Below are 26,915 nucleotides of genomic sequence, written 5' to 3'. Positions count from 1 at the left end.
TCAACATATTAGTTAAATGAATTCTCAATAGTGTTACATCAGACAAGCTTACATAGTATTTGATAAGATTTTATTAGCCAAATCTCAAATTATCACAAACATGTCTATAAAATCTCAAAAACAATTTTGCTGACAGTTTCATTCAAAAAGGCCAATTTATACAGCACTATTTGTAGTATTTGGTAAATCTTAATTTTACAACAAAAAAAGCTTTAATCTCATGATATAAACCCCTCACCAGAAGAAAGGGTGATTCTATATAAAATAATACCTAAGGCGGATTTGATAGATCATTCGGATATATGGGGGGAAAACCTGAGATCCACATTTCTGAAGAACTTTTTTCTGGAACATTGAGGATTGGTTTTAAGTGAATTACATAATTTGTATTATAAAAGTTGTGCTATATATTTAGCAATAGTGCAGGTCACACTTCATTTTACATATTAAGTGCAGATAAGATTTAACAAAATAAAGTCATAGATGCAGAGCTCTATTTAAAGCATTAATAAACTGTATACATATTGCACACTAAATAAGTGAATACTTATAGGTCCAAATACTCACATTATAATTGGCCAGTGCTCACATGATGAACCACATTTAACATAGGAAAGGAGGAAGGGAGAATCCCTATACCATGTGTAAATAGCAAGTAGTAAGAAGCTTATTTTTAGAGTTGATCTTTTCCCCTCAATTCCAAAAAACTACCTATTGATCCCGAGATTCATAAAGAAGTTTTGCTGCCTGTAAGATGACAAAAAAGGAAAACATATGAATTGTTATTGTTAGAAACTATTGGAATTGCACATGCAATTCAGCAGTAGGGCTGAATTATTTAATTCATTCATATTGCTATAATAAAAGAAAAACGCAAAGCAAGATATGCTAAATGTTAATATTCTGATTCATCAAATGGTACATGGAAAATTTTCTAGAATTTCAAAAGATAAAAGAATTATGAGTCTCTATATGAAAATCTGTACACAAACACTTGGGCCAACACTTATGGCCATAATACAAATAGTCCTCAATGCTACCATAATTGGAACCATAATTTCAGTTTTAGTCACTGCAGTTGCAGGTCGGGACTAGACCATCTTTTTACATTTTTTGCAAGTCATTAAGCTAAACAGCAGTTGATGGGGAAAAAAAATGCAAATCATGGTCAGATGATCACAAGTCACTGCAACTAGCCACCAAGGCAAACCAGTTGCCAAATGCCCAAAATATGGTCACATGACTCTGGGAGTGGGGTATTGGGACATTTTACAGCAGCTAGAAGTGCCTAATTACCATGGGATTAGGTTAACAATGGCAAGCAGGATGGCAAACATTGCCATATTAAATGATGCAGTCATATGTTTTGACTGCATCACTTAACAATAGAAATTCTGGTTTCTCTTACCGTCATAAGTCGAAGACTACCTCAAGTTAGTATATGACTAATAGTCTGTAGTAGCTAAACACCACTCTCTTTTTAAAAAGACATGGTTTTGATTATAATGGTATACCTGCCATCTTGCAGATTTTGACTCTGAACTTTCAGTGGATTCCCCCTGGTGGAAAAAACTGTTGCTAATACCGTGTTTCTTGCCAATTTCCTATTGGCATCTTGGATGTTGATAACTGAACAGTAGATTAGGTTTATGTAAAAGTATTCCTAAAGGTGTTTAAGGCGTAATTTAATTAACAATTGCTTTAGTTACCTTATGCATTGCTGCTAGCCAGGTAGCTGATAGCTTTTTATTGGAACTGAAATCTTCACCAGCAGCAAATTTAATCTGTTTTAATTCATCTGATCCTGGTACTTTGTATTGAAGCAGCATACCTGTAGCACGAGTATTGCCTCCTAAGGGGAAAAAAATAAGGGGAAAATATTTGTTACAAATACAAAGGGCTGTACCAAACCATAGCTGTTTTTTTGACAGAATGGATTCTATCACCAGAAAAATTACACATCCCAAAATGCAATCCAAACTGTGAGTAAAATTCTGAACCAGACCTAGAAAAAGGAGAACAAGAGGAAGTCCCATTGTGCAAGTGGGAGTTTACTCAAGTGGCATTAGATGTAATCCACAGATTTACAGTGCAAAGCAAATACAGCTTTATCTTTACAATGGTGGCTAGTTAACCCATCATCTCTTTCTAGCCCCAATCACTGATAAATACTGGAAAGAATACTGAGTAATGTATTAAACTGTAAGTTATATAGTCACACCAAGAAATAATAATATGGAGAAAGGCACATGCAAAACACCTATGGCCGAGCAAGTATTCAGACTGGATAGCTTTGAGGTTATAAGACAGATGTCTAACAGAACTAGTGTTTTTAAAGGCATCATATTCAAGGAGAATGTACATTATACAAGACATTTTTGGATGATGTATGCTCAAATGGAACAAATGAATCCTTTAATTATTAGTAAAAAGTCACAATGTAGAAGAGGCAAACCTTAAATAGCTTGCAACAATGGAAAAAACATGGAGCAGCGTAAAATAATTCGTAACATAAACAATACAGAAATTATTCTAAACATTTTTCAATATGGGGATTCTGCAAAATACAGATTTATTTACAATATTAAACTGAACTGAACTGAACTAAAACATGGTCATAATATTTAAGTCAGGCCACCTTTATGATTACATCCCAAATTCAATACTACTTCAACAACAAATACTTGTACGCATCTCCTCCATTACAAGTTGACATGTATTTTGAATATTTTTTTCTTGTTAGATTGGTGGTTGAGAGTTGATTTGAAAACCCCAACTAAAACTACAATTAGTTTTTTAAAAAATCTACACCTCTGTTTATGACATTAGAAATGTTGAAGAAATCCTATCACAAAGGCCAAGTCCCTATTTATTCCTTTTTAGTAGAAAAAAAAATCAAACATAGTTCTAAATCCTTGTATTTGTACTGTTACACAAATGCAGAAACTGCTGATTTGAGAATAACAAAGCACACACAGAAGATGGCTTCTTGAATTCTTTCCAACACTTTAAAACAGTTGTTTTAGATCACATGATTGAAAACGTCATGTCAACCTTCTGCCCAACTGCCTCTCTTAGGGAAGCATTGGTAGATTTTTTTTGTCTGGATTTTTTTTTCTCTGAAGCTTCTGCCTGATACTGTTAAATTCAAATCTTTTTTTTGCAATTCCTCCTAAATCAAATTTAGTCCCATTTTGTTATCCTGTTCTCAAGTCTATCTATATAATTTATTCCCAAGATTCTATTGTGTTGGAAAGAATACAGGTTGACTTAGAACTGGTTGCTTAGCAATTTTTCGAAGTTACAGTGGACCTACAGTGGACCTACTGGGAAGCTACTTATGACCCAGATTCAAAGTTACAATGGTCGCCGTTTAATTATAATAATTAAATTTTGAATGTGATATTATGTGAACCATAGTTAAGTTAGCTTTCTGGGATACCTAAACTGTGATTTAATAGTTTAAACAGCATATAGGTGATTCAATAATAGGCAAAACTAACATGATGTTCTTTTCAGTTTTGTTTGATTAAAAAGAATCAACATGCTAAAATAATCCTGAGTAGACAAAAATATTTTTTAAAAATGACTATCACTGAAAACCGATCTAGTATCAAGGCTGTTTGTTTTCTGAAGTATGTGCAATACTTTGGATTTCATTCCAAAATAGTAATTTCAGCATGTGTAAGACATAAACTGAGTATGTTTTCTGAAGCTCTTCAAAGCAGATGCATATTTTTCTAGGTCCACTTGGCAACTGCAGAAAGCAGTCATGCAGTGGTGAAATCTGAACCGGTTTGCTACCGGTTTGCTGGCTGTGCATGCACACCAAGCACACGCTGTGCGTATACATGTGTCCACACCAAATGTGCACTGCACGCGCATGTGCAATACATGCCAAAAGGCGGCTTGGTAAGGTAAGTAGAACGGGAGGGGAGGAATCAGCTGTGGCGCGCAATCTTGGGAACCTATTTTTTAACTTTTTTAAAGCATTTTTTACTATCGGTTCGGGCGAATAGGTAGTAAAAAATGTTTACAAAAGTTAAAAAAGGGTTCTGACAATCAGCTGTGCCACGTGATCGTCGGAACCTTTTTTTTTTTTTTTTACTTTTTTAAAGCATTTTTTAACTACCTATTTGCCAGAACTGGTAGTAAAAAAAATGCTTTGAAAAAGTAAAAAAAAAAAAAAGCTTCCGACGATCGCACGGCACAGGTGTGATCTTGGGAACCTTCTTTAAAAACCTTTTTAAAGCATTTTTTAACTACCTATATACTTAGTTGTTCAGCTGATCGTCGGAACTTTTTTTTACATTTTTTTTACTACTGGTTCAGCAAACCGGCCTGAACTGGTAGCATTTCACCCCTGCAGTCATGGGAAAGACATGACTGTTTTAAAATTATAGATAACTATGTTTGCTCCCTCAAGAAATCTGAATCACCCTTTGAAACTGAATCTGAAGAGTTTAACAATCCAATTATTTAAACAGTATGAAGCTATGTTACATTTTAAGTTTAATGTAGATACTAAAAAGGCTGAAAATACAAATCAACTCCTACATCACTTTATACACTGTGTTCAAACTGATGTAATCAGACTGATCTTTTGGTAAGGCAGAACGAATCCTTTGCCTCAGGTAATTAATTGTGGCCACTGTCTGAAAACTATCATTTTAATTCATCTGTTCAAAGCTATCACCTACCCAACTCCATCCCCGGAGTGATGCATGCAAGGGAAGTGACCATAGATGACTGTAGAGTTGCAAACAGAGGTATTACAAGTTTCTCAATGTGACATATGAATCAGGAAAGGTAATGAAGCAACCAGAAACAATAGTAAGTTCTGCCACTTCCAGAGTGAGGTCATAGCCTAAAGTATTTCCTCAGATTTATTATGTGCAATTCTGTAGAAATATAGGGTACACATCTGTTTGCGGCTGTGCTAAGCAATGTATTACATCTTTCCCACATTGTATCATTTTAAACTTACTTTAAATGAATATCAAATATTTTAGTGTCTTCCTAATCCAGATCCTTTCCTTTTTTTCCAACATCAAGTCAGGTCCTTGGCCAAAATAGTTTCACATCTTTGCTGGGGGAGGGGAGCAAAGTTGAAACCATCTCCTATTGGATTTATGATATTCATCCAGTGAAAGGCTTTTCCTTTTTACAAGCCTTTTCCCATCTCATCTAGAATTATGAAATGATCACATCTCTTTTTCTCACTTAAACAGAAACTACCCAACCCCTACTCACAAAACACCTCTGGCAGTTTCATTCATGACAGATAGATCTCTTCACTGGACCCAAATAAGTAAATACACACCTAATTTTGGAGAAAAGCAACGCGCCTCTGACCTATTCCAATAAAAAAAAATACCAAGGTAGTTTTTATTGTTAATATTTCAGCCTAGCACAACTTCTTTTAATGTGTAAATGCTTAATATTTTGTAGCACAAGACTAGCTGTCAGACAAAGAGGGGGGGGGGGGGGAAGGAACAGTGGCTAGATGTAGCCTGGGGAATGCTAGTTGGCCATTGAATGGATCTAAATGGATCTGAAGTTCAGCCACTAAGGAAAAATTCCCACAAAAAAAACCTGTATCTGCACTAGGCCTCACATACTGAAGAAATAATACAAAAAGCATGCTTAGGAGTAATGAGTTCCAGTGCTGACCTTCCATAATGTGTTCACTTTCCAAGAGGCAGGTGTAAATATGAATGTCGTTTTCTACATCAAGGAAGCAGGCAAGCAATGAAGAGAAATGTTAATAAAAAGGAATACAGAAGGTTTAAAATGAAGATTCAATTTATAGCCATAAAAATTAAACAGATAGGATCAAGTCATTTGGGAAAATATACAGAAAGCTACAGACAAGAAATGGATATGAATGCAATCTAATCCAGTGACAGAATACTTGAAACATTGGTCTCAAATTTTACTATTCTTTTTTTTCTGAATTCTCACATTTTTATGTAATCTAGTTTTAATGGTTTAAAAGTTAGCAAAATCTTGTATTTTTCAGAACTGGCATTAATGAAATAATTTATATAGTAGTTACTTTTGTGGCTAACACAATGTTAAGGAAAAATAAAAAACAAGCTACTTGCAATCCAAAATTTTCTTAAAACGATGTGCTTTAATAAAGGACTGGCTTAATATTTGTTCATATTTCATATTTGTTCATATTATTTTAAAATGTACAAAATAGAAATATTTTTAAATTACATTCTACAAACAATTATTATGCATAGTACCAGACTCTCAATGATTCTAAGTTGTTGAACACAACAGGTTTTATACACTGATTTAATTACCAGTCACATCGTTAGGAAGTCATCCTATTGTTAATACCAGCTAAAAGTAATTCCTAAACATTCCAAAAATAATTCAGAGTATCTGATTTGCATGACACTCCTCATCATGTTTCTTGTTTTATGAGTTTATTTTGAATTAATATTTATTTCTATCTTAATTATCAAGCCAGTAGTTTTCTCCTTTTCTATATTGCAAATATCCTGTATTTTTTTTTTTTTTTGAAAAAAATATAATTAGACATTAAAAATAAGGTTTGGAATGAAACAAGGACTGAGTTTCTTGTGGAATACTTGTAAGTTTGTGACATTGCAAATACAGCCGCTATCAACCTTTTTTGCTAGCTTAATGAAGTGAGAAACAAGCCCTAATTACATGCTTACATCTGTGGCAGAAGCTATTCCCTAAAATAAATGTTTTATTATATCCAGAAAAATATAAAGAAACCCAAGTAAATTGGAAGTTTAAAGTCTCATACCTATTATAAGCAAGCTCACTTCAGGTAAATAAACATTGCATTTTGTTTCAAACAATAAAGATTTCTGAAGTAGAATCAGCAACAAAATCTAAAAAGTACAAGGGGAAAACTCTAATGCTTTTATGAAAAGCTATGCTTATAAACTTCATAAAGGTAATGTACTCAATTTGTTTTCAGGCTTGAGGTTCTTTTGGACAGGTATCACCAATATGCTGATGATACCCAGGTGAAGTGAGTGACATAGTGGACGTCCTTTTGTGGTGTCTGGAGACTGTGGGGGTCTGGATGAGGAACAACAGACTTCAACTGAACCCTGATAAGAAGGGATGGCTGTGAGTGGGCCCCTCTGTATCCAGGAGTTTATCATCTTTGGTCTTGGATGAGGTTGCACTATCCCAGACAGTCCTAGTATGTAACTTGGGGAATCTTTTGGACTCATGGCTCCTGCTGCATTGTGCAACAGTTATGCTCCTTCCTGGAGAGGGAGGCCCTCCACTCGATTACTCATGCTTTGGTCATTTCCCAATTGAACTATTGCAACCCACTCTGCATGGGGCTACCCTTGAAAAGAATCTGGAAGCTTCAAAGGTGCAGAATGTGGCTGTGCAAACCATACCGGGTGCCCAAAGAAAGGCACATATACCACTTTTGCTCCACAAACTGCATTAGGTACCAGCTTGCTTCCTGGTCCAATCCTTGGTGTTGATCATCACCTATAAAACCCTACATGGCATAGGGCCAAGCTTCATCCCATTACATCAGCCCATCCCACTCATTCAAGGAAAGTACGCTGTAGACCCCATCAGTCAAAGAATTTCGACTGAGGGGGTCTAGCAGGAGGGCCTTCTCTGCCGCTGCCCTATACTGTGGAACATGCTGCCTTCAGAGGCGAGTAAAGCCCCCGATCTCTTGGCCTTCCTCAAAGGGGTCAAAACTTAGCTATCCAGCCTTACACGGGAGACACAGAGGTCCATACAACTGTGTGGCTGGCTGGCCCCTTGAGAACTTCCCCCACCTATAATAACAACTGCTAAGCCCCCATCTTGGAATTTTTCTGAAATTTTATAATTTTTTAATAATTTTAAAAGTTTTTAATTTTAAATTAATTCTGTTTGTTAAAATTTTATTGATTATACTGTACACCGCCCAGAGCCCCTGAGAGAGATGGTAGTTAACAAATAAAATAAATATTTGCAAGCTCCACTATGATAACAATCAAGAAGTATCTGACAGTTAATATATTTATTCAACAATACTTTCATTGTGTACAAATGTGATATATACATGTAATAATTATACTTAATCACATAGAAAATCTTGTTCATTAGCATATGTAGGTATTACATTAATCTGAAAGTGCAAACTCTACTAACATTCTAAACTGAATTAAAAGAGAGGTGTCTAAGCAATCACATTCTTAAGAAAAAAATTCCTACGGACTATGTGTACTGTGTGGCCCTGTAATTGCTCACTATTGTGTTAACAATTGTAAGTTCATGATATCACAAAATTCTCAGACTGGATGTTTCTGAACTATTGAACCATCTAAATAACCAACCCCCCTCCTTCACAATATTAAAATGATTCCTGAAGAAAGGCAGTCAGTTCCCATTTTTTACTTATTTATTTGATTGTATGAACATGTTCTACAGGTTCACAAATCTTTTTTTCCATTTTCTCCTCCACAACAATCATCCGATGTAGTAGGTTGGGCTAAGAGAGTGACCGGCCCCAGGACACCCAAATAACTTCTTTTGCTGAGACATATTTGAAGCAGGACCATCTAATCCTGGTTCAGCAGTTTAACTACTATACCATCCTGATTTTTACCCTATATTTCAGATACGATATGTATCCCAGAAAAAAAGAGACAAATATAATGCTTGCCATTAAGAATCAATCTAAGAAAATATCCCAAGAAGTTAACATTAATTAATCCTAGGAAGATTTGACAAGAAACACACTAGGTAAAGAAAGCAGGATAAATAGGTAGACATTTGAAAGGCAAAATTAAAAAATGGCAATAGAAAGAAACCAACGAGAAGCAATGAGAAAGCAAAAGGAAATTTGTACAGATAGTAAGAAAGAACCAGGCAGGAAAGAGAGATGCAATTGCAATGTATTGTTGTTTAGCCTGGAATAGAGATACTGATAGAGGAATTCTGTGTAAATTATGGTTTCAGTCACAGAAACACTACAATCTGGAAGGCTTAAACTATGAAAGGCAAAACCCAGTGATCCTAGCTACAGGTTTCTACTTACTATTTATGCTTAATAACAAATTACCTCCAGGAGTAAATCCTTCAGTAAGAATTTGAACCGTGGAGATATGTGAAATTTCTATTTCATAATGGCTTTCTCCATCCAAAAATAGATACCTGCACAAAGAAAGAATGTTTCTTTCATTTATATTAATTAAGTCTTACATTACTAAGTCCCATACTAGAAAATAAAACAATCATTTACATAATTACAAGACATTACATTTGTTAAAAGTTTATTTACTCATTATTGGTAGTACCTGTGCTTTGTGGTATCACTTCACAATAAGTGAAGTGTTTTATTGTTAAAAAAAAGTAATATACTAAAATAGTTTCCAAAAATATATTGACTATTCACTCTCAAACAAAATTTTTGAAAGTAATTCTAACATGGGAAAAGCCATCCAAGAAAATCTTCTCCCAGATTTTGTCAACACTTCTATACTTATAAACAAAGTACCAGGTGTCAAAATAATTACCTCCTTAAAGCTTTATAAAATAAAGAAAGGTATTGATTTTCCTAACTCACTAAAGGAGATTAATCTCTTGTTGATATGTGTTGAAAAATATTGGTCATTAGCTATCTTTCTGAAATATTAAAATGTATTCCTCCAATAAGATCATGCTTATACAATCATCAATACCAAAAAAATAATGTTATACTAGACTACTTATTAATAAGAAAAACAAAAAGTAATACATACAACCACAGCCAAAACCTTCAAAAATGGAAACTGAAAAAGTATCAATTTTCTGCTAAGAGCAAGTCATAGCAATATTGCTCAGATAACACTTTGGAAATAACAGCTGGGATGCTGGAGAGGTAATTCTTCAAAATGTTAAAACAAAATGCTGTATTTTTTGCACTATAAGACGCACCAGACCATAAGACACACATTAGCTTTAGAGGAGGAAAACAAGGGGGAAAAAACCTGCCTCTGTCTCCCAGCATCCATCTGGTATTCATCTGGCTAGCGTCAAACAGCCTGGTCAGCTTCAATACATTATCGCAGCCCCAGCACGTGGCTCGTCAGGGCTCCGCTCCGTTGCGCCCACCACCAGTCAACTGAGTTGAGCTGCCGCTGCCGGCAGGTAACACTGGAGCCTTCGCTGCCAAGCAGCTGATCGGCGGGTTGGATCAGCCTCCTGGAATACCACCGATCAGCTGTTCTAGGTGGCGAGGTTTGTCGCCTACTGCCGCCGCAATCGGCAGTGGCGATCCCCATAGCCTAGAACAGCTGATTGGTGGTATTGCGGCGGGGGAGTGGGGTTGGTACGGCGGCAGTGTTTGCCACTGTCTGTCACTGCTGCCACCATTCGCTGCCTCCAATCAGCTGCTCGGCAGCAAAGGCTCCAGCATTCCTCGGCCACACCAAACCCTCTCCCACCGCAATATTCACTCTATAAGACACACAAACATTTCTCCCCACTTTTTTTGGGGGGGGAAGTGTATCTTATAGTGCACAAAATACCGTATGTAGCAAAGATAATATTTTTCAGAAAAAGATTACAAATGATTCAATTCCTACTAGCAAACACAGCACATTTCTTACCTCTGGTTGTTGGAAAGTCGACAAACCATCATTTCTGTTTTTTCTGATGTCCCTGGAGTTACGAAGAATGTAGCACCTCAAAATTCCAGGAATGGAAGAAAAAGAATTAAAGATACATTTTTAAAAATACAATATAATTAAAACAAGCTTAAAAGTGCAATTCTCAATCTTACTATACAGAGTTAATGTTCATTAACCTTTCTCAGAACTTTTGTTGCTAAGAGGAAAAAGAAAAAAATGGGCATATCCAGATTATTTCTATTATAATGAGACAGAGGTTTACCATTTTTCATTCTTGAATCCAAAGATGTATTTATACCAAAAAAACCCCAAGCTGAAGCTCCAAAATTTATGCAAATTTCCCTAAGACCGGCAAATATTGTTATTGAAGTGTAATAACTAAAGGGAAAGTTAATATATGACTAAACTTGTGCTGATATTATTCAAATTTAACAATATAGTTTCTGCCTTCTACTATCCATTACTGCCCTCAATATACCACTTAATGGCAAAGTGTAATTTTTGATTCAAATGTCACAATCCTGTTTTATGTCATGTATTTATTACTACTATTAAGCATATCACCCAAAACAAATTCTTATATATTGTCTTTTAGCAAATCAAATAAGAATCTATATTCGATACGTACCATTCATAAGCACTTTGAGTTGCCTGTCATAGAACTCCATTTCTTTCTGAGAAATGAGAGCACATTCAGCACACTGGCGTACGGGATCAACAAAGTACATACGAGGCAGAGGCACTTTCTTGCTGCAGCATTTATCACAAAAACACTTTCCACATCTCCTGCAGTGATGCTGGAATAGGGGAGAAAGAGAGATTAACCAAAATTGAATCATTATGTTTAAAGTATTTGATTCTGCTCTATTGCAAATTTTATCAGGCAGAAGAGAAATAAATACTGCAGTGGAATTACAAGGAGTATAAAGAGGATAAAATCCTGATATGCCAGGTTAAAAAAGCACTTTGCAAAAACAAAAACAAATTGAGAAAAATGTCTGAATTAAGTCTCATGTACTAGAGAAAGCTATCTTTGCAGATCACATTGAACTACTTCTTTAGTTTCCATGGAAGTCTAGCAATCGGTCGATGAAAGTGCAGAGTACAATAAGCAGCGTTTTCTTTTCTCTGGTCTAAAAAAACAAGCATTCAGCAAGCTTCAAATATCAAATGCCCAAAGTAATTTAGGTGACATGGGTGGTGTAGAAATATAAGTATAAATAACTATCAGCAAACCACAATTAATGCTTAAGTACCAACTGACCTAAAAGTTACATATTTAGAGAATATCAAACAGTGTTTAATAAGGGAGGGAGGGAGGGAGGGAGGGAGGGAGGGAGGGAGGGAGGGAGGGAGATACATACATACCGTGTTTCCCCAAAGATAAGACCCTGTCTTATATTTTTTTGAACCCTGAAATAAGCGCTTTGCCTTATTGCCATGCGCTCAAAAGCCCGACTGGGCTTATTATCAGGGAATGTCTTATTTTGGGGAAAACAGGATACATATATACATATACATACATAAATTCTGGAAGTATTCATATAACATACAAAGTCGCAAACAAATTATATCTTATCCTTAAAGAATTGTACAAATTCTACTAATACAGAATTGTACAAATTCTACTAATATACTCTATGAATTAGACAACTATGGGTTTTTTCAATAGTCCATGGTTAGGCTATCACATACAATGTGAAAATAACATTTGATCAAGCCAAATGTTTCCTTCACTATATGAAATAAACTGCCTATCCAAATTATGTTTGTCAAACAAACATCTTTTGTGTTGAGAAATATTTGGGCTACCAAATATTGCAATACTCTTGAATGAATGCTAGATAGTAGTAGAGCTACTATACCATCTAATTGTCATCCAGATTTTTATTTTGGCAGCCCTATGCAGTACTGCATCCTTATATCTACAGTTCTGAAACAATTTTTGCCACTGTAATTGCCTATCAAAAACTCAATGAAATTGCTACACAAGAAATCAATACATTATTTGAGAAATTGTGAAGCATATAACTTATCATATAAATACATAATTTGTATAATCATATATTTGTAAAGCAAAACAGCTAAATCCATACAACATGCAAACTTTGGATTTATTTCATTTAGGCCTAAAATTATGTATGTTAAGACTTTTAATTCAAGTTAAACATAAGTATAACCTGGCCAGCTGGTTTATTCAAGAAATCGAAATTAAATACAACCTGAATGTGAACACAGCAAATTTGCAGCATCAAAAAGCATATGCACAATATGTAGTTTTCAACTGTAATGTGTATTGCCTGCATGGACTGACTAAAAAGAAATCTAATTAGAAAATGAGCCATAATTGCCTCCAGGATAACAATGTAAAAAAGAAAGTATGCATGTGTAGCATACAATAATCATATATAGCGAGCTTTGTAATTTTGGCTTTGATTATACTTAAAAGCAACTGATACACATTTTGAAGGTGAAATCCAGCTGAAACTAAGCCTGGAACTCTGAATATGTTAAGAGCCCCATTTTTTTGGATTTCCTGTTAATTGTTTCATTATCTTGGCTGCTGTATATATTTATTTTGGATGTTTCTATTGTTTTAAATATTTTTAAATGTTTTAATAGTTTTTATATTTTTAGAATCATTAAGCTGTCCAGTTACTGGTTGAGATATGCAGCTATAGAAGATGAAAAAAATAAATAAATCCATCTACTGAAAAATTTAAAAGTGTTCACAATGCAATTCCAAAAAGATAGAAAAAAACAAAGAAAATTTGATTTCACTATTAAGTATGTTCAGTACAAGCTACACTTTTTTTTTTCAATATAAACAACCCCTATCCTAAATGCTACAGTTATAACACATTCATTTGGTATGCAGAACATTCTACTCAATAGTGACTGACTATAGCAAGGACATTGCTTTCAGGAGAATGCTCTACAATAAACTTGCATCCAAACTCTTACCTTTCTGGTTATGAAGTCAAACTTTGTATTGCACTGCATACATCTAGGACACTATAAAATAATAATACAAAGATATTTCAGTTTGACTGTTTCAGCCAAAGACTAAAAGAATACATGGCATATTATGTGACACAATTCTAAAGAGCGTCATTGGTTTACATGAATAAGCTTCATAAAATACTTCTACAGAGATCATTTTCTGTACCATAATATTTTCCTACTAAAAGAAAAAATACAAGATCATCTGTAATTGATTCAAGCACAATTAGTATGACCCAGCTAAGCACATCTTTCTGAGATCACATCTAAACTCCAGATTTAAAACTGCTTGAAATCAATCTCAAATGTTATCATTTCTTCCAATGAACTTTTAACAACCTATTCTGACCACTTGATTTTCTTCACCTTTATGCTATATATTTTCCAGACAGTGCTTGAAATATAATTTTACTTAAAAGGATAAAAAACACCAATTTATATTTAGCATAAAAATATGTTATACGGGGAAAGGGGAGGTAGCCCTGAAGAAACAGAGATTACTACAGAATGTTATCGTTCACATATATTGTTATGAAGTCTTGTATTTTACAAGAATCTCAATCACAAAGTTTTCTTCATCCACATAAGAACAATATATACTGCCAATATTTTTCATGATTCATGGAATATGAAGTATGTAGGGCTGCTGTGAAATATACTTTATCCTATTGTTCTTGGACAACATTCTAAACTCCAACAGGCTTCAACCTACTTTCTAGACAAATATCTATTTTTGACATCATTTAACAAACATCCTAGAACTGGCATTGTTTCAATGTTGTTGAAACTTTTTGATAATTCATGATTTTTCAGTATTTGATAAAATACATACAACACATTTAATTTAGCTAAGGATTTGTTTATTTTTATTGTGTCAACCTAGCATTTGCAAAGAATGATTTATTATATGTCTGTTGTCAATTCTGGTGTATGGTAGAAAAACTGCTGAGCACATTTACATCTTTCTTTTTTGTTTCAGTAGTAGTTAACTCTGCCATTTCTACCTCTTAAGATCCTGCAGCTTCCACCATCACCTCAGTTTTTCTTTCCAAGCCATGATTTGTTTCCCAGGTCTCTTTAGCTATGTGATCAGTTTCCTTAATGTTTCCATGAATGGGAATTCCATAAATGAGCAGAATACTTCTCCCTTCAAATCCCTCACCCAAACTAGTTTCTTTCACAAAACATATACTTAACCCATTAGCCATTACTGAAAGTAAACCTTATTTTTCTAAGACAATTCTTTCAATTATCTCCAATATTTTCAACAGAATTTCACTACTTTATTTCTCTATAGCCGCTCATGTTACAACCAATTTCGGGTGGCTGCCAATCAAAGCACTGATAATAATAAATAAGGGCCCCGCTAATCAAGCCACTATTGTTTTCTACTCAGACACCCCCTGCTGGCGAACCGAAGAACAGCACATCAAGTTCTAGCCCCGTTTTTAAGCGAGCTGTTCTGATGTTGTACTTGGAGGGCGATTTTAAGGCAGCACGTTAGAAGAATCGATCCAACGCCTGAATTCAGGGCGAGCTTTGAGCGTCGCAGCGGGACCTTCATTCCAGGTGGTGGGGGGGGGGAGGGGAAAACTCCCGCGAGGGGAAAAGACCTGAATGTTTAAAAAAAAAAACGGGGGGGGGAGATGAGGCGGAGAGCACCACTGAAGTTCCGCGAAGGCCTCTGCCGTTCCACGGTCCAACAGTCTCCACAGGAATAGGGACCGAAGCGACAGGCTTTGGCGGAGGGCGGCAGAGACTGGAAGGAGGGAGGAAAAATAACGCTGAATGAGGGTCCAGACCTGAGCCGCCCTACCACCGTTACCTCCTTATCCGGCACCCACGGTGGCTCTTCCAATCCGAAAGGGCTCTGCGTAGCCCGGCTTTCGGGGACCATTCGGAGCCCACTAGGGGAGCGAATCAACTTTTTGCCTTCAGGGGCCTCGCGCCCCGACATTTTCACCTCAGAACTCGTACCACAGCCGCCGCCACACGGCGACGCGCCCGAACCATCGATCCACCCCAGCCACCCAATCCGAAGCCACCGCCCCGCCACAGCTATCCAATCGCCATCAGATTCACTAAAGGTAGACGTCTCTCCGGGCCAATGAAACGTTGAGAAGCGTTTCTCTTCGGGGAGGGGGGGCAGCAGGGCTGTTGTTTTCAACATTACAATGGTGGGCCGACTCCCCCCTCCCCCCCATTGATATATCCATCTCAGCCAATCCCCTTCAAGGCATGTCAGGCCAAATGGAAAGTGAAAAGGGGAGAAAGAGAGAAGAGTCTCGCACGCGTGCGCGCAGGGATTAGAGCATAACTCCGCATGCGCCTTTTACATTGAAAAGAAGCCGTGATCTTGATGACGAGCGAGGGTTTCTGATTGGCTATTAATTCTTTCCAGCATTCTGTGATTGGCCCACGCTTTCCGCGGTTTAGGCTGATACCGCCTTTCTCTTTTCTAAGGCTACGATCGTTCGCTGAAGGTAGGAGATCGTTTAAAAGTGATTCTTGCTTAAATAGGCTTCTGTCGGTGGAGTTTGAGTTGGGGGACTTTTGTCCGACTGCCCGTTTTTGAGAACTCTGTTTAGCTTTCAATATTGGCATTTTTTTCAAGCTAGTTTTGAATTTTGAGTCTATAATCACATATGTGTTTGACTGGAACTATAATGACAAAGATCCTATGAAGAAGTAAACCTAGGTAACAAAAGAGTTCAATAATAATTTTTTTTCCATTTATTAAAATTTCTTTACTTTTACCTATAGAGGTGGAAGCTTTATTTTTCAGTGAACTGTCATAATTTTTTGTTCACTTTCAGAATAAAAGCTTCATTCATATTCTTCGCATGCATGTCTTACTCGTTGTCTAACAGGCTAGGCTGTTTGATTCCAGAAGAATAGAGCAGGGAAGCCCCTTATTCGTGGGACCTTATTCTGTGTGATGATTGTAAAATAGCACTTGCATCCACTTTCAACATTCAACATGTCTTGGCCAATCTCATATATCCTTATATTTTCCACCTAAGTACCATTGTCTCATGCAGTTTACGTGTGAACCATTCTTCACCACAGATATTTTTTCACATGCTATGTAACCTGAAAGTAACTAAAACAAGCCAAGGAGCCTAGCAATTGCAAATCAGTATATAACACTAGTAACATAAAAGCATTAAAGAAAAATTGGAAAAATAATACTGAGATCAAGGAGCAAGACTGATGTGAAAAACTATTTCAAGTCTTTCTGTTAGCATCTTTCTAAAGCTGTATCTTACTCAGTTTTCTTCCTCTATGTTACTTAATATTGTGTGGCTCTGCATTTGTGAAGAAATGGACTGGGATAAGTTTGACATGAACCCTAGAGTGATTGCAGCTATTAAAAAAGGTACATTACAAATCCTTGTTTTCATATTATATGTCACCCCTCTTATCATTTTTATATATTTATTGTGTAAGAAAACTGCCTTGCTGCATTTGACTAAGGGATTGTATAGAGTACAGTTGCAAGTGGGTAAATGCTGATTGTGATAAGATTGGGTATATCCAGATCTGAAAAGAAGCTAAGGTTATAATTTGAAATTTTTAAGAAAAAGCCATATTGGATTCACTTCTGAATAATCATCTGTGAGTGGGTCTATAACTGATCATCGATGGAATTTTCTTAGCCTTGCTTTCACCTGCTGTTTAGATATATAAATGAATGCATGAATCCCAGTGGTAAGGGATGTTCTGAATAGTTGAGCAACAGTGAATAATTATAGTTTCACAATTTAGCTTTAGAAAAAAGTACTTGCATAAAAACAAATCTCTGTATTAATGGTGCCATGCTGTTCATGTCTACTTAAAAGTAAGTTGCATTGAGTTGAATAGGGCATACTAAGGTATATGATATAGGATTCCACAGCAAGAGAATAAAGTAATAACATGTCTATGCCCTGTAATATTCTCACTTTTCAAATAAAATAAATAGATCTATGTTGGTTATAGAGTCAATTTTCTTATTTCAGCAAATATAACATCAATTAAAGACATTTTCCATCTTTCGGGATCAGATCTGCAAAGATTAACAAAGCTATCCAAGACAGATGTACAATATCTACTAAGAACAATTTCTTGTACTTTGAGAAAAAACTCTGTTTTTACAGGTAAGTCTTCAACTAGCTTTTTTCTAAACAATCAATTTAAAAAATTATTAGATTACTATAAACCTGTAAATTGAAGGTATAGTGGGATTTGATCTTCCAGATTTTTGTTAAAATCTAATTGAATCCTTTAACTTGCTGCAAAATTTGATGTGTTTATGTCATAAAATGGTAATAAGGCACCTTTTTTCTTTTCTAATTTTGAGAACCTCTTTTATTCCCTTTCCACCTTATATTCTTTTTCTGCTACCAAAATAGAACGTTGTGCTTTTGCTGGATGTCTTAACTGAATGCTTGCTGAGGATTTCTGAATCAGCTGATTAAGAGCCACCATGCCTTTATTTTGTGAACCATTTCAGGATAATTACATTGAAAATGACATACAAATGTATTAAATAAACCTGCTCTCAAATTGTTTTAGCACTCCAGCTATTTCAAAACAAAGCTCCCAGCACTTCCCAAGGCCAGAAGCTGAGTCTGGGCTGCCCAGTTCTAGATGGTTTGCTCCGAGGTGGAATTCCCCATACAGGAATTACTGAAATTGCTGGTGAAAGCTCTGCTGGGAAGACTCAGATTGCTTTGCAGCTATGTCTTTCTGTACAGTATCCATACAGATATGGTGGACTAGAATCTGGTAAGAAATATGCTCTTTTCATCTCTTTTAATGATTTTGAGAAGAATTCTTCACTCCCTGCAGTGTTGCATACTATTGCATTATAATTATTAGCATTTAGGCTTATATAATGTCGTGTAGTGCTTTACAGCATTCTCTGAGCAGTTTACAATGTTAGCATTATTAAAAGAAGGACTAGGGGTGACATGATAGCAGTGTTCCGATATCTCAGTGGTTGCCACAAAGAAGAGGGAGTCAAGCTATTCTCCAAAGTACCTGAGGGTAGACGCAGCAGCAACGGGTGGAAACTAATCAAGGAGAGAAGCAACTTAGAACTAAGGAGAAATTTCCTGACAGAACAATTCATCAGTGGAACAACTTGCCTCCAGAAGTTGTAAATGTTCCAACCCTGGAAGTTTTTAAGAAGAGATTAGATAACCATTTCTCTGAAATGGTGTAGGATTTCCTGCCTAAGCAGGGGTTGGACTAGAATACCTCTAAGGTCCCTTCCAACTCTGTTATTCTATTCTATTCTGTTCTATTATTTATGGTTGCCAGGGTTGAATCAAACATTTCATTTGCAAGTATGGTTCTGCTTATGAGCTCAGGTTTTTCTGTACAGATAGTCTTCAATTTAAAACCATAATTGAGCCCAAAATTTCTATTGCTAAACGAGATATTTGTGATTTTTGACCCTTTCACGCCCCTTCATGAAGTGAATTGTTAAGTGAATTGTTGTGGTTGTTAAATTAGCAACACAGTTGTTAAGTGAATCTGGCTTCCCCATTGACTTTGCTTGTCAGAAGGTTTCAACAGGTAATCACATGATCCCAGTTGTCATGAGTCAGTTGCCAAGCATCTGAATTTTGATCACATGACTGTGGGGATGATGTTCCAATGGTCGTGTGAAAAACGGTCATAAGTCACTTTTATCAGTGCCATTGTAACTTCAAACGGTCGCTAAATGAACTGTTGTAAGTTGATGAATATCTGTACTAGTATCCACTGCAGTTTTGGAAATGGGCATTTTTGGTTGCAGTGCTTGCTGTTTGGGACACGATAATTCCTAGGATCCAGCAAGACACTGCTGGTATTCCAGGTACCCTTAAAAATGTGACTGTTTTCCTGGGATGGGGGTCATGAGGCTAAGGCAGTATGTGGTTTTCACTACATTGCATATTGTTGTCCTCAACAAACATTCTGTATTACCTATTTATATTGGGTTTTGCTATTGGTATTATTTTGCTTTTACTGAGTTTTTATTTTGTTAGCCACCCACAGTTGCAGTTATGAAATGGGTTGCCATATAAACAAATTTTTAAAAAAGGAAATTATTATCCCTTCCCAGTGTGTGTGTGTTGTGTGTGTTCCAGCCGACTGCCACAAAGAGAAGCCAGTAATTTCAGATGGCTTGGCCTTCATTACAGGTGCAGTTTACATTTGCACAGAAGATGTTTTTCCTAATAAACGTCTGCAGCAATTGATTGAGCAGCTGCCAAAATTGAGGAGTGACGTTCCATCTGAGGTGATGCAGAAGATAAAATTTGGAAACAGAATATTTGTTGAGCATGCAGCAGATCTGGTGAGTATTTTATCTGGCTGTCAGTGCTTCAAAAGGTTACATTCAATCTATGCAGCTGAAAAAAGAGCTGTGATGCTACATTCCAATGTAGAATATGCATTTTGTAAATCAAAATGACAATTACTCTCACTTAACATCAATTTTATAGTGCTGTTTCCATAGATGCCATTTCTTAGCAAATCTCTACAGAAAAAAGACGTTATTTTTATAAAATATATAGTTAGCCTTTCCCCCTCAAATTTTCTTAATATGAAGCTAAAATACTGCAAACAACGCATGTAGAACATTCATCAAACTATGCAAAACATTAAAAATGGTCTCATTAAAAAAACCTTAACATATAGAACACATTCAACAGGTCAGGTTTGAACTTCAGTACTGTGAAAAACAGTACAGAACATCTGAAAAATGTTCATTTTTCTTCTATTTTATGATGAAAAGGTAAGCTTTTTGTTCTCAGAGCTATGAAACTATGCTGGCGAAGTTGAAGGACTCTCAGAAGCTAGAGCAGTGTTGTTATGTGCCTACTTTTTTGGCACTAAGTCAACTGAATTATAAAGATTTTTAAAGAACCTTGTTTCAGGTTTCCTGCACAACCCATCTTGCACATCTTGCTATCGAGAGAAAACTAAAAGAATCAGTTTGAATAAAAGCAGATTTTAATCCATCAATAATAAACCCCAAATCAAAGAATCATTTGCCGCCTATTTTTATAATATATTGTCTTAAAATGTTATTACTGTCTTGAATTTTAATTTTGGGCATAGAATGCAAATTATAGTCTGCCTCACTGATTAATGTTAATTTGCATTTTGTTCTCCAGCAAAGCTCTGATCTTAGAACAGTTTGTCCATTAAATGATTGGACAGCAGTAAAACTCAGGGACTGTGATCAAACCAGTCTGCAGGCCTCCACAAACTTGTACTCTGGAGACAAGGGTGTGGCATCACTGCCCTCAACGAGGACAAATTCAACTAGAAGGGAGTAAGTGAGATAGAAAGGGAATCAAGGACAGGGGAGACTTCATTTGCTGTTTCAAAATTGGCGGAGAGGGGAATTGATTGGCACTTGATTACTATGCTGCAGGCATAGAAAATCTTTCCAACTAGGCATTGCATGGCATTGTACCAATTTTAAAGAGAAATTGATCTGGCTTAATCAGTTGCTTGTTTTTCCTCTGGCATATTCAGTGTTTCCTTTGTGAGAAAATACACTGGAATTTCACAGGATACCTTTTGCTTAACATTATTTTTAATTTTTTTTAAGGAAAGGAAAACGAAAGTGGAATGCCCAAGAGAAAAATGTACATCAAATGCTTTCCTTTTGTTCTTTCCAACCCAATGGCATATTAGAAAGTCATTTCCTAAAAGGCCTCAAAATGATGGCTATCCGTCTGTCAGAAGGATAATTCTCTTAAACAGAACATAATATGACCATATTTGATGTAGGTAGGTAGAAGCTGAAAAAAGAAATAAAAAATATTGATTTAGAAAATGGCTGCAAGAAAAAAAACACCTCAATTCACCCATTTGGGAGGGGTGGATTGGCAATGGTTCAGCATTCCATCACTCCTCTCTATTCTAAACCCCTCCCTTCTCTCTTGATCACATGACCTAGGGCAGCATGTTTGCCGCTTGGCCTATGCTTTTTGATGCACATACGTATTGAAAGCTAAACAGATACAATATGAAGGAAGAACTGAAATTTGTATCCAGAGGCAACTCCCATGGATCTATCCTAATTAGACATCTGACACAAACAGAGATGGGCAGTGCAGATGTATATATCCTGATTAGTCCCTGGTGAGAAAATGTGTGTGTACACATGGAACACATTATTTGGTTAAACAGAAGAAAATACAAATTCCTCTTCTGGCCATTGCTGCTACAAAACTGGGAAGAAATGAAAAGGCCATGTTTTTTTTAAAAAGTTAGGATTTTATCACAAATACAAGGTCAGTGAATACTACACTCTTTTTCCTAGTGTTTCCTGGAGCTTTTTTACTACACATCAACCTTTGTAAATGCAGCTTTTTTGTTCAGACCTCCATACTTACTTGATGTATTGATACTCCATATAGATTCCTGGCAGTGTACAGTATAAAACAGATAAAACACAGGATAAAAATCATAGGGTAATGTCTTAATTTTCAGGATGATATTGACATAGCATCTTCCAGTGACAACATGTAAACATTAAAAGTGCTTTTGAATACCTCCACTTTAGCCACCTTCCTAAATATTAATAGGGAAAGTCATTGGGGAGGGAGGTTGTTTCAGCTTACTGGAACAGTAGCCAGAAGGGTAAACGAATGCATTAATGTATTGATAAGAACTTGCTTTCCAGTATATTAATCCTGCATTTGGTTTTTCACTGGAATGATTTGTCAGCTATACTCCTTCCTTCCCAGTTTGATGCTCCATTGGGAACACAAAATAAAAATTGTGCAGAGAAAAACATTCATTCTATACCGGCTTGTGGGTTGCACTGGTAGTAATGCAGTAGAGCTCTGCAGTTAGTAGGATATATTTCAGTTTGGAGTGGGGTAATTTCTTTTAGAAGACTTAAATCAATTTGTGCTGGCCACAGTTAATCCTTTCCTGTTGGTATTTATTTCAGGGTTGACGGTGACATTAGACAGGACCCATGTCCAGGGGACTGACCGCTATTGGAAACCCTGGAAAAATATCACTGGTTAGAAAAATGCTAGTCCGCTTTGGCAGAAAGAAGCTTTGAATAATCATATTTCCAAGCATGGAAAAGGGATATTTATTCTAGGAAGAGATTGTTTTAGAATGAGGAGCCATACCAATAATCCTGTTGTAAAAATCTTAATGTAATCCTATTATGCATTCAGAAGGGTTAATTGGGACTTAGTCTCAAGATAATGTGCATAGATTTGCAATATTGCTGTAATTCTCACTCAGCTTCCTGACTCAGTAAAGCTTTGATGGATTGAGTATACAATTTGCTGTTTGCTAGCATTGCAAACAAATACAAAAGCTTGGAATAAGGATTACTCTAGCTACTGTAGTAATTACTGTGCATCCACTGGAGCACAGATTTATTTACAACTGTGCTGTACCTGATACACATTCCGCTGTATTTCCTTATTACAGGACACTTTCCATGAATGCATTACTAAGAGACTTAGCTTGCTGCTCTCAAGAGGAATGGTGCGGCTAATCATTATTGACTCCATTGCTGCCTTGTTCAGATGTGAATTCAGCGCTACAGATTCTCTCCCGAAAGCTAAATATTTACAGAGATTTGGGGCAAAACTTCATAGATTAAGCTGCAGGTTCCATACCCCCATAATATGCATTAATCAGGTAAGATAGCAGTGTTTGCTTAACCTAAGCAACATCCCGCTAATTTCAGGACAGCTATATGCATCTAACTGGTTTTTAATATTTGACTGGACCTTGATTTAAACACTTAAATGAAATTCATAGTTAAGAATGGAATGTTTGCAAGTAAAATTCTGTGTCTCACCAGAATTAAGGTTGGTTAATTAACTATGGTTTAGCCAAAATATTTTATTTGAAATAAATAATTTGAAGTAAAATTATTTCTTTCTTTCCTATTACTACATTCTGACAAAGCATTGAATGTACATTTTTTCTTGATTTCTTTTTCATATTCTAGGTAACTGATGCAATGAATGACAGGGAAGATGCTGTTTGGAATACTCAAAGGTGAGTGGAAAAAGAAATTCAGCAAGCACACATGTATGCGCACATGTGCACGTACACATACACACAAAGTGAGAAAAAGAGATCTAAACACATCTCATATATGTTGTATGTGTGCGGTAGTGTGCATGTGCTGATACTGGGTACTTCTAACCCTACCTAGAATAACTCGTTTTGAGTTGGAATGAAGTAAGAATTGCTATTGGATTCTATAGCTAGCCCCAAACACAAGGTGTAAACACCTGATTTTAGGTGGATTCTGTTTCATTGAAACAGTAACTATGATGAGTGAGGCTGTGACCAACCACAGAACTTTCTTCTTACTTAAGTTTTCAACAGACAAACATTTTCACAGATTAATATAATGCAATGGAACACATTCTACCTTAATGTGATTCTGAAGCATCTAATATGATGTTATAACATTTGCTATGACAGATCACTTTTATAAACATGAAATGGACTAGTGCTGTGATGAACCTATGGTACGTGTGCCGGCCAGCTGATTTTCGGGCCTTCTGGGCCCACCAGAAGTAGGGAAACTCCGGAGGACCTTGGGGGGTGGTGAGGAAGGCCCGTTTTTCTCTCTCCCCAGCCTCCAGAGCCTTTCTAGGAGTCTGTGGAGGGTGAAAACGGCCTTCCCCACCTACCCAGAGGCCCTCCGGAGGCCAGAAACAGCCCATTTGCCAACTTTCGGTGGGACTGGAAGTTGGCAAACAGGCAGTTTTCAGCCTCCGGGGGGGGGAGGCCGTTTTCACCCTCCCCAGACTCCTAGAAAGACTCTGGAGGCTGGGGAGAGCAAAAAACGGGCCTACCGTGCCATCATTTGCCAGGAGCGAGGGGAGGGGTTTTTGCATGCATGTGCTGGGGCAGGGCACATAGAATTATGGGTGTGGGCACATTCATGCGAAACACCCCCCACCCACCCCCCCGCTTCTGGCACGTGATGGCAAAAAGGTTAGCTATCACTGGACTAGTGCATTAATATTTAAAGAGTTCAACAAAATTGCCTTAGATAAGGGGTGTCAAACTTGCATTGTCACGTGACGTATCGGGACTTTTTTCCTTCACTAAACCGGGCATGGGCATGGCCAGCGCATGACACATCCGGCCCACGGGCTGCGAGTTTGATCGCCCTGCCTTAGATCAAACCAAATCATTAATTCATTTATTCCAGGATTATGTAAATTTTGGGCTGTGGGGAGCTGCACATTTCTGGAACAACAAAAAATAGATTTAACAATGGAATTTAAATGCAATAGTTAAATGAATACTATTTATTTCCTCTGTGTTTAATAAGATTTCTTTTATTGCAAATGCAATTTGGTAAAAACTGCTGCAGGGTTTCCATGAGCCTAGCCCAAGAAATCAATTTAAAAAACAAGCTTACTTCCCCCTAGTTCAAATTGAGTAGAATATTTTGTAATTGCAGGCTTTGTGTTTCAGCTGCTCAGCCAGGACTGTTGTTCCAGCACTGGGAATAACTTGGTCTAATCAGCTGTTGATGAGATTGATGGTGTGTCGTACTGTAAACCAAGCACTGACTGGTGGAGAAACACTCTATAGTAAAAGTGAACTCCGAATGTTAAGAATTATTTTTGCGCCTCATTTGCCCCAGCATTTTTGCTACTATACTGTAAATTTGGAAGGTGTAAAAGGAATCAGGAAAATCAGTCATGCTTATGAAGAAACATAAAACAGTATTTTTTAATCATTTTTCAGTATAAAATGGAGTTAATATATTAAAAATCCCCAATCTGTTCCTGCGATTGTATCATCCTATTTATCTATTGCATTATCCTGTCTGCTCAGCAAAGTGCCTGCTCAGTAAAATTCTTGTATTATTTGATCTGGACTGTGCTCTCAGAATTATAGCAAACAATAATTTGAACTCTAGTTTAAACTACAAAAATAGAATAACAAAACTTCAGTTTATAAAAGAATCCCCTTTAGCAGTATAAAACAGATATATTATAAACATCTGATAAAATAATTTTGAACCAAAAAACCTTTGAAGGTTAAACTGTATTTCTAGAAAGGAAGTTACTTGCTGTTAGCAATTACATTTGCGTGTATTTAACACAGGATTAACATGCTGTACTAACAGTGCTTAGGCTTAATTAATAACTTAAGAGATCCATTTAAACATGCTGTATTCTTAAAATCAGGGTAGACGATTAATGGTGCGATGCAGCTTACTAGCATGGCTGGGGAATTCTTTTCCTGGAGAGATTTAGTTGGGTCCTATGTTTACCTTTAAGATGACAAAACTGAAAATATCTTTTTTTAACTTTTTTGCTGTTTTAACTTATGAAGAAATATTTATATTTATATTCTGCCTGTGCACTAAATGTAAATATGGAAATATAACTTCCATTGCAGTCTCTACACGGGAAAAAATAATTTGATTTTCTAGATTTCTAAAAATATAAAAATACAGAGAACAAAGAACCCCAAGAGATGAAACTTACTAGATAAAGTCCTCATGTCCCCAATCTTAGGGGGAAAAGATAATAAGATTTAAATGTCCATATTTATTTATTATTTATTTAAATGATTCATGTGGCTGCCCAACTTGCAAATAGCAATTCTGGGGAGCTTATACATGGCTAAAAACATTTTAAAAACACTTCACAGTAGACGTTAATTAAGGCCAAATCCCAACCAATTCAAATTAGAAGTCATTTCAGAATGAGCTTATCCAGCATTGGCTCAGTGCCCGGGAGAAAAACAACTTGTCAAAGTGATGGAAAGCCAACAGATTTGGGATAATCAAAATCTGATGGGAATGAAATTCCATACGGCTGATGTTGTAACATAGAAGACAAACTTTCTAAATCCTGATAGATGACACTATTTCATTAGAAGGACTTGAAATATCCATACATACCTCTGTTGGATTTCATGGGATGAGCAGAGATGGCCTGTTGATTAAACTTCACTTATGGTATTCTCATATCATTGTCAAATATTGTGCCTATATACTTAAGTTTGTTATACACTTTCTCCAACATCATATTTTGGGATATGTTTTTCCTAAATGCTGTAATTGATTTCTGCAGTTGCCTGAAGAAGCTTCTCAATGCAATTTATAGATGATTAAATAGAAAGTATTCCTTCACTTTGTTTTTGTGTCTAGAAATATTTTATTATACTATATTTAAACAAAGATTCCCATTATCGGAGGAAATCCTGTTCAAATAATATTTAGTCTAGTTGATCTTATTCATTAAAACATCTTCAGATCACAAAGTTTTGGTT

General features: G+C 36.3%; 2 protein-coding genes across 3 annotated transcripts; one reads left to right on the top strand and one right to left on the bottom strand.

Moving 5' to 3' along the window:
* Positions 1 to 23: 23 nt before the first annotated feature.
* ZFYVE21 (zinc finger FYVE-type containing 21) lies at positions 24 to 15,648 on the bottom strand. 2 transcript variants are annotated; one of them, XM_070931576.1, is made up of 8 exons: positions 15,454 to 15,648; positions 13,590 to 13,640; positions 11,254 to 11,422; positions 10,605 to 10,680; positions 9,077 to 9,168; positions 5,674 to 5,727; positions 1,710 to 1,852; positions 24 to 747 (listed from the first exon to the last, which is right to left on the bottom strand). In XM_070931576.1, the coding sequence occupies exons 1-8, from the start codon at positions 15,583 to 15,585 to the stop codon at positions 712 to 714; spliced, it is 753 nt and encodes a 250-aa protein (XP_070787677.1). In that variant the 5' UTR covers positions 15,586 to 15,648; the 3' UTR covers positions 24 to 711. The 2 variants fall into 2 exon arrangements, with proteins under 2 accessions (XP_070787677.1, XP_070787678.1); XM_070931577.1 differs by lacking the exon at positions 5,674 to 5,727 and having other exon boundaries at positions 25 to 747.
* A 1,265-nt stretch (positions 15,649 to 16,913) lies between these two features.
* Positions 16,914 to 25,350, top strand: XRCC3 (X-ray repair cross complementing 3). The gene is made up of 7 exons (XM_070931574.1): positions 16,914 to 17,007; positions 17,630 to 17,767; positions 18,186 to 18,398; positions 19,805 to 19,959; positions 23,079 to 23,291; positions 23,608 to 23,657; positions 25,101 to 25,350. The coding sequence occupies exons 1-7, from the start codon at positions 16,914 to 16,916 to the stop codon at positions 25,348 to 25,350; spliced, it is 1,113 nt and encodes a 370-aa protein (XP_070787675.1).
* The last annotated feature ends 1,565 nt before the right edge of the window (positions 25,351 to 26,915 follow it).

This window comes from Pituophis catenifer, unplaced genomic scaffold (genome assembly GCF_029215685.1).
Source record: "Pituophis catenifer annectens isolate HBS135680 unplaced genomic scaffold, rPitCat1.0.hap2 SCAF_1, whole genome shotgun sequence".
Taxonomy (NCBI): Eukaryota; Metazoa; Chordata; class Lepidosauria; order Squamata; family Colubridae; genus Pituophis; species Pituophis catenifer.
The sequence above is the reverse complement of the archived record's forward strand: the minus strand, read 5'-3'. Positions and strand labels throughout refer to the sequence as shown.